Here is a 7,718-nt window from a genome sequence, read left to right on the forward strand (position 1 = left end):
ATTTAAATATAACATGCAGAAAAGTAACAAGTGATATGTGTACAACTCAGTGAATTTCCTCAGAGTGAACACAACTGAACCGGATAAAAGCCACAGAACACTCCTTGCCTCCAGGACACCCCAAAGATCTCTTCTGGTTTTGCATATTTCTCATTAAGATAATTTTTTTTTTTTTTTTTTTTTTTTTTTGCTGTACATGGGCCTCTCACTGTTGTGGCCTCTCCCGTTGCGGAGCACAGGCTCCAGACGCGCAGGCCCAGCGGCCATGGCTCACAGGCCCAGCCGCTCCGCAGCATGTGGGATCTTCCCAGACCGGGCACGAACCCGTGTCCCCTGCATCGGCAGGCAGACTCTCAACCACTGCGCCACCAGGGAAGCCCATTAAGATAATTTTTAAGTTGATATTTTGGTAACTGGGGTCTTCTCTTCCATTGTGTCTTACAACAGGTTGCTAACATTTGTATGGTAATTTTGTGTCCTGGTACCTTACTAAATTTTTGTGGTAGTTTTTCTTTCAATTCTCATGGGTTTTTAGATATTCTTCCACACTGTTTGCAGCCAGATGCAGTTTCCCCTTTTCCTCTCCCATTCTTGGGCACCTTATAGCTTCTGGCGTCTCACTGCTTCACTTACTATCTCCATTGCCTGTAAATGGCGGTGGAGAGAGCAGCCTCCTGGCTTTGCCCCCAGCTGGAGCTGGCAGGGTTTCCCCTCTTAAGTGTGTTGCTGCTTTGGGCTACAATTCACTTCAGTCCTACTTTACTGTGTTTTTATTTTTTATTTTATTTTATTTTTTTAATATTTATTTTTATTTGGTTGTGCTGGGTCTTAGTTGGGGCAGGCAGGCTCCTTAGTTGTAGCACACAGGCTCCTTAGTTGTGTCATGCGAACTCTTATTTGCTGCGTGCAAACTGTTAGTTGCTGCATGCATGTGGGATCTAGTTCCCTGACCAGGGATCAAACCTGGGCCCCCTGCATTGGGAGCGCAGAGTCCTAACCACTGTGCCACCAGGGAAGTCCCCTTTACTGTGTTTTTAGCACAAATGGCCAACAAATTTACCCAAACGCCTCTTCAGTGTCTGTAAGTTCCTATATTAATATAGGATGGATCTTGAACCATCCATGCATTCTGGCAAACCCCACTTGATCATGATCTGTTTTCTCTTTAATGTGCTATTAATCCTGTTGGTTAACATTGTATGTAGGATTTTTACATTGAGATCCATAACTGAGATTTTTTTTTTTTTTTTGGTACAGTCTCTATCAGGTATCAATATTGTACCCATTTCATTATTTTTTTGTCTCCCTTTTCCATGATGCAGAACAGTTTAAGTAGCCTTGAGATCGTCTTGCCTTGAGAGGATTGGTAGAATTTGGCTGTGTGACCATCTGTATCTCTGTTACTTTCTCTACCTCATCTGTGGAAATTAGACCATTTAGAGTTTCTATTTCTGTTGGAGTCAGTTTAGGTAAATTGTATTTTCCTACAAAATTGTCCATCCTAACCAGGTTTTCAAATTTGTCTACACAGAGTTGTAGAAAATTGGTGTCTTTTTTTCCCCTTCTCTTATGACAATTACTTCTCCCTTGTTATATCTTATTTTGCGTACTTGTGCCTTCTTTTTTCCTTGATAAGGTTACCTGGTAGTTTGCGTATTTTTTTTCCAGATTCACTTTTTAGTTTATTTGTTGTAATAGTTTTCAGTTTTATAAGTCTTTAATTTGAGTTTCTTCATCCTTTCTTTGCTCTAGTTTTCAAGTTCTGTATTTTAATTTGATTATTTTGTTTTAAAATTTGTATTGATATAAATGAATATTTAAGCCACAAATGTTCCTCTGAACCCTGCCTTAGCTGTATAGCCCATAGATCTGGCATGTAATGTTTGATATTATCTAGAAATTCTGTAATTGAATGGAGAGTGTTTTTTTGTTTTGTTTTGTCTTGTTTGAATTTCCTGGTCAAGGGTTTTTTTCCATTTTGTCTTCACTATAAATTTGGTGCTTTGAGACCAGAGAATGTTATTCATGCTGTTTCTACTTTTAGAATTTATTGAAGTGTTCATTGTGCACTAATAGAAGGTCAAAGTTTGTGAATATCCCATATGTAGTTGAGAAGAAGATAGGGCCTCTGTTATTGGGGTAGAGAATTTGACACATGTGCCATGAGGTCTGCCATGATGCCATGACAGCATCAGTCAGACAGAGAGCTGGGCCAGCTCTGCCTTCCTCTGGTTCTCTTCTCCTCTCTTGTAGCATCTGCTTAACAAAAGTTGCTGCCATGTTATTTGGTGCATAGATACTCCTATCTATTGTATCCTCCCTATGGATCGTAGGAATAGCCTTTAGGATGTGGACTATCATCCTCTGCACCTGTAATTCTTTGCCCTGAATTCTCCGCTGTGGCAGCAGCCCTGCTCTATTTTGTTTGACTTTGGCTGGCATGCCTTCACCCATTCGTTCTACTGGTTTAGCCTTTCTCACTCTGCTTTTACAGTGTGGAGTTGGGTTTTGGTCTGTGAGCCAACCTCTAAGTCTTTCTCATTAATAGGAGAAGTAAACCCATGTACATGGACATGACTGACACAAGGTAGGCTTGCAGACTTCCACCCCCCCCAGAGAGGGCCAGCCTCTCTGCATATTGTTTTGCTTTCATTTTCCACTTTGCTTTTTCTTTAATTACTACTCTTAACCTTTTTTTTTTTTTTTTTTGGACTGCGTTTGGGTCTTCGTTGCTGTGTGCGGGCTTTCTCTAGTTGCAGCGAGCGGGGGCTACTCTTTGTTGTGGTGTGCAGGCTTCTTGTTGCGATGGCTTCTCTTGTTACGGAGCACGGGCTCTAGGCACGTGGGCTTCAGTAGTTGCAGCATGCAGGCTCAGTAGTTGCGGTACATGGGCCCTAGAGCGCACAGGCTTCATCAGTTGTGGCTTGCGGGCTCTAGAGCACAGGCTCAGTAGTTGCAGCGCATGGGCTTTGTTGCTCCGTGGCGTGTGGGATCTTCCCGGGACAGGGATTGAACCTGTGACCCCTGCATTGGCAGGCAGATTCTTTTTTTTTTTAAATTAATTAATTTATTTTTGGCTGTGTTGGGTCTTTGTTGCTGCGCACATGCTTTCTCTAGTTGTTGAGAGCGGGGGCTACTTTTTGTTGCCGTGAGCGGGTTTCTCGCTGAGGTGGCTTCTCGTTGCGGAGCACAGGCTCTAGGAGCACTGGCTCAGTAGTTGTGCCTCACGGCCTCTAGAGCGCAGGCTCAGTAGATGCGGCGCACAGGCTTATTTGCTCCGTGGCATGTGGGATCTTCCCGGACCAGGGCTCGAACCCGTGTCCCCTGCATTGGCAGGTGGATTCTTAACCACTGCGCCACCAGGGAAGTCCCTCCACTTTGTTTTTATAAGGCTCAGATTTTTGGTCAGGTGGTTGTTTCATACACAGGCTGATGGAGCTGATTTTATTCCTTTGCTGCCTGCTTCGTCTGTTGCTGAGACCACATTATTCTCCCCTCGTTGTCCCAGAATCTGCACTCAGCACATAGCACCGAGTCAGGCAGAGTCCACATTCCTGCACTGATGAGCAGAGACTGACCACTCGCTTCATCCTGGGGGGGGGGGCGGGGGGGAGCATGAGCTCAGCCCTGGGGAGGCGTGGCTCTCTCCTGCCCTGCCCTGCCGGAGGCATGCAGAAGTAGCTCTGGTCGGCAGTGACTGCTGTTGCCAGAGGCATGGGGATCAAAACCCTCCATGTCCCGGGTGTGATGAGAGCTATGCTCCCCACTCCTCCCTGCTGTTCTGGGTGAGGCTCACCGGGCGCTTGGACAACCAGGCCAAGACTCATGACTCCTCATGGCCGAGAGGAGGGTTCCAGTCATTCCTGGCCCTGCTCCAAGCACCATCTCTGGAGTCATTGCTCAGCTTCCAGCACCAGAGCCACGCCCTTTGGGGGCAAGACCCAGGGCCAGCTCATCAGTCAGCCCCCAGCCTTGGTCTCTTATTTTTGTTGCCTCTCCCTATTCCCTTTTCTTCATTTTGACATGTCCCTCTTGCTTTCACACACCTTCTGGGCTCTGGGGGTGTTCACTTGGACTCTGGCCTGGGCAGGTAGGGGCCCTTGTCCCACGGCAGCCCACATCTGCGCTGTGTGCTCGCTCTCCCTCTCTGTTCTTCCCTCCCAAGGCCTGTTGGTCTTATTTTCCTTGAAGCAGCTAGGCTTCTGTGCCTGGCAACTTGTGAAATTTTCTCTTCATCCTCAGAATTCAGCAGTTTTCCCCAGCGGGGCTGGTGGGGGCAGCCTGTGAGGCCTGGAGGACAAGTATGAGTGTTTTGGAGAAGCCAAGGCACTGGGTGACTGCAGGTCACACAGGAGGAGGTTGGTGGCCGAGCCAGCAGCCTGGCATTCTCCAGGGGCAGCTGTTGGCTGAGCTTGCCCGGGGCCTCAGCCTGACCACCTCCACCCTGGTGTTCTCCCCCAGGGCGGCAAGGAGTACCTGATGCGGGCCCACTTCGGCCTGCCCAGCGTAGAGGCGGAGGACAAGGAGGGCAAGCCCCCGATCAGTGTCAAGTTTGAGATCCCCTACTTCACTACCTCCGGCATCCAGGTACATGCGGCCAGGGCTGCCAGGGCCCCAGAGCAGACATGGACAGGCCCAGGGGGGCCTCACAGGGACCGGGACCAGGTGTCAGTCCAGGCTCAGAGGGTTGCAGGTGACAGACATCTGTGCAACCAGTTAGAAAAGGGTGCTAATTGGCTTGTCCTGGGGCTCCGCGGTGCTCCTGGCTCTGCCTGTCTCCGAGGGCAGCCCGGCCCTAATGGAAAGAGGCCCACAGTTGTTTACCCAGACCTGACCTGTGCTTGAGCTCCAAGCTCAGAGACGCATTCAGTCCCCAAAACTAGAGTTTGAGCCTCTAGCATCCACACACTTGCCACCATGGGACCCGTTTTCCTGGGCACCTCCGCAGAAGACCTGCATGGGGAAGAGAACCCTGGACGGGACCCCTTCTCCAGGAATCTGCTGGAGGGCTGTGCCCGAGAGCGCACATCTGGCTCTTTGCCGCATCTTCTAGAAGTACCTCCACCCTCCCTCAGCCTCAGAGAGGTTCAGACAGATCAAGGCCCTTTGCCCCCTCCCTCGCCCTCCTGGTCACAGCCTGGCCCCGGGAGGAATGACTAAGCGGGGACCAGGAAGGGGGATGGGGGTGTGTGCATGCTTAGGGCCCTGGTACCTGTGCCCCAGGTGCGCTACCTGAAGATCATCGAGAAGAGCGGCTACCAGGCCCTACCGTGGGTTCGTTACATCACTCAGAATGGAGGTGCGTGCGGCCCACCCGTGGGGCAGGTCGGGGGGGTGCTGAAAAGGTCCCTGGTGGGCATGCTGCTGTCTCCAGGGTGGTGCTCACGGAGCAGCCCCAGGGTCGGGGCAGGTGGGTCCAGGGTGCAGAGCAGACAACAGACACCTCCTCCTCACTCCTAGATTACCAGCTCCGGACCCAGTGAGGGGCCACGGTGGCCAACGCTCCCGGCCCGGCACTGGGGCTCCTGGTGGAAGCACCGGGAGGAAGCACCTGCCAAGCCTGCCGGAAGGAAGGGCTCCCCTGGACACCAGCCACCCTCCTGGCTCCACCCAGGGGCCCCTCCTCCTCCAGGCGCACCTGCTGTGCCGTCGCCACTCTCATCCCCCAAGTCCCTTTTCCCAGAAGAGGCTTATCTTCAGGAAGTCTCGTCTCTTTGCCCCCGAGTCAGTTTGAAGGGAAGGAAAGAAATCTTTCCCTCCAGAGATCAAATACAGCCTTCTGTGCTGTTTAGCTCCTAGTCACGAAAAGATTGGGAAACGCTCGCCAGACCACTGTCTGGCTGGGCTGGCAGGGCCACCGTTTTGTTGCCATTCTGTTGAACGTTGTAGGTTTATTGAGTGTTCCTGGATTTTTGTCTTGGTCCGTTGCTGTTTACGTGAACTTCACTGTCCACGCCTCCTGCCCCTCATCCTGAAGCGCTCAGGCAGCACTTAGCGAGGACAGGACCTCCCGGTTCCTCGCCCTCCTCCCCAGCGAGGCTGACGCTGGGTCGCCTTCCCACATCGGGCCAGAACCTGGCACTTTGATCGGAGGCTGCAGCTGATGGCTGTTCCTTGGAGGCTCCTTGGCCTGGACGCATAGGCTTCAACAGAGGCGCCGTCTGAGGGCCAGCCTGTGCCACACGATGCTGTCACTCAGCCACATCAGTGTTTGTCCCACCAGGGGAGGTGGGGTCCAGGAAGGGCCCCTGGCCTCAGAGGGTGGGGCGCACGGGTCATCCACATCCGTGCTTGGACACCACCCCCTTCAACCCTGTCTGTGTTTGTGTCATGAGTACATTAAATTCCATCAGTTACACATGCTGCCTGCCTTCCATCTGATGCAGCGTGGTACTGACTCCCCATGGATGACCAGGGGGAGGTGCAGGCTCACGCCAACCTATGTGTGGCTCCGTGTGGTGTCACCAGCTCCCAGTGCCCCTACATCCCCCAGGGAAGACGGGAACAGGCAATGGGACGGCAGAGCCATTGCACTGGGCCACCAGGGCCACCCCTTCCAGGGGGGCCACACAGAGGAGAGCACATGAGCAAAATGGATCCCTCTCATCGGAGATGACTGTTACAACCCCCAACCCTCAGATCACCAACAGCTTGCCACCATCCCTTCCCAGCCCAGTGGTCTTCCTTAGAGTGTGGTCCTGGTAGCAGCAACATCAGCGTCCCCTTCGAGCTCACTACAAATGCAGGTTCACAGGCCCACCCTGACCTGCTGAGGCAGAGTCTCGGGATGGGGCCCAGGAGACCAGTTAACAGGCTCTACATGTGATTCATGCACGCACTGGAGTCTGAGAACCTCTGCCTGGTCCATAGAGGGGATCATGGTGGGCACATGGGCAGGAGGAGCTTGTGTTCCCACTGCAGGCACCTGCACCCACTGTCCCTCCAACGCTGATGGCCCTGCCTGCCCCACACCCTCTTACATTCAAGGACTGTGTTTTCTTCTCCCTCTCCCATATCACCCAGCTCCTCCTTGGAGGTCTAGTGGGCGTCAGCCTGAGTGGAATCTTGGCCTTCTACCGTGTGGAGTAAAGGACGTTGCCCTGGCCCAGGGCTCAGGCCAAAGCCCTTGCAGGCACCCTTAATGCCCCACCCCTCACTCGCATGCCCACATCTGCAGCAAGCCCTGGTGGCCTCCCTCCAGAAGACCCTCCGGAGCCACAATATACAAAGAGACAATGACCAGAATTTTCCAAAATTAAACATTTTAAATGTAAAATCTTTACATTCTTAGATTCAGGAAACCAGTGAGGCCAAATCAGGATAAATAAATCTAAGTCTAAAACTAAGAAACATCACAGTCAAAATGCAGAACATTAGAGACTCAGTGAAGTTCACAAAAAGCAATGCAAAGAAGATAAAAACACACAACACACACAAAAAAGAAAAAAGCAATTAGGCTGAGAGCTGGTTTCACAATGGCAAGAATGGAAGTCAGAAGATAAAGAATAGGTTCAAGGGCTTCCCTGGTGGCGCAGTGGTTGTGAGTCCACCTGCCGATGCAGGGGACACGGGTTCGTGCCCCCGTCCGGGAAGATCCCACATGCCGCGGAGCGGCTAGGCCTGTGAGCCATGGCCGCTGAGCCTGCGCGTCCAGAGCCTGTGCTCCGCAACGGGAGAGGCCACAACAGTGAGAGGCCCGCGTACCGCAAAAAAAAAAA

The 7,718-nt window shown here is 51.7% G+C and overlaps 1 protein-coding gene across 1 annotated transcript in view; it reads left to right on the forward strand.

Moving 5' to 3' along the window:
• The window catches only part of AP1M1 (adaptor related protein complex 1 subunit mu 1), a 29,998-nt gene extending 23,647 nt beyond the window's left edge, over positions 1 to 6,351 (forward strand). The window contains exons 10-12 of the mRNA XM_082650907.1: positions 4,462 to 4,587; positions 5,224 to 5,299; positions 5,461 to 6,351. Coding sequence (XP_082507033.1) covers positions 4,462 to 4,587; positions 5,224 to 5,299; positions 5,461 to 5,483 — 225 coding nt within the window. The 3' untranslated portion in view covers positions 5,484 to 6,351. The remainder of the gene's footprint in view (positions 1 to 4,461; positions 4,588 to 5,223; positions 5,300 to 5,460) is intronic.
• Positions 6,352 to 7,718: the final 1,367 nt, after the last annotated feature.

This window comes from Grampus griseus, assembly GCF_964374135.1.
Source record: "Grampus griseus genome assembly, chromosome: 3".
Lineage (NCBI taxonomy): Eukaryota > Metazoa > Chordata > Mammalia > Artiodactyla > Delphinidae > Grampus > Grampus griseus.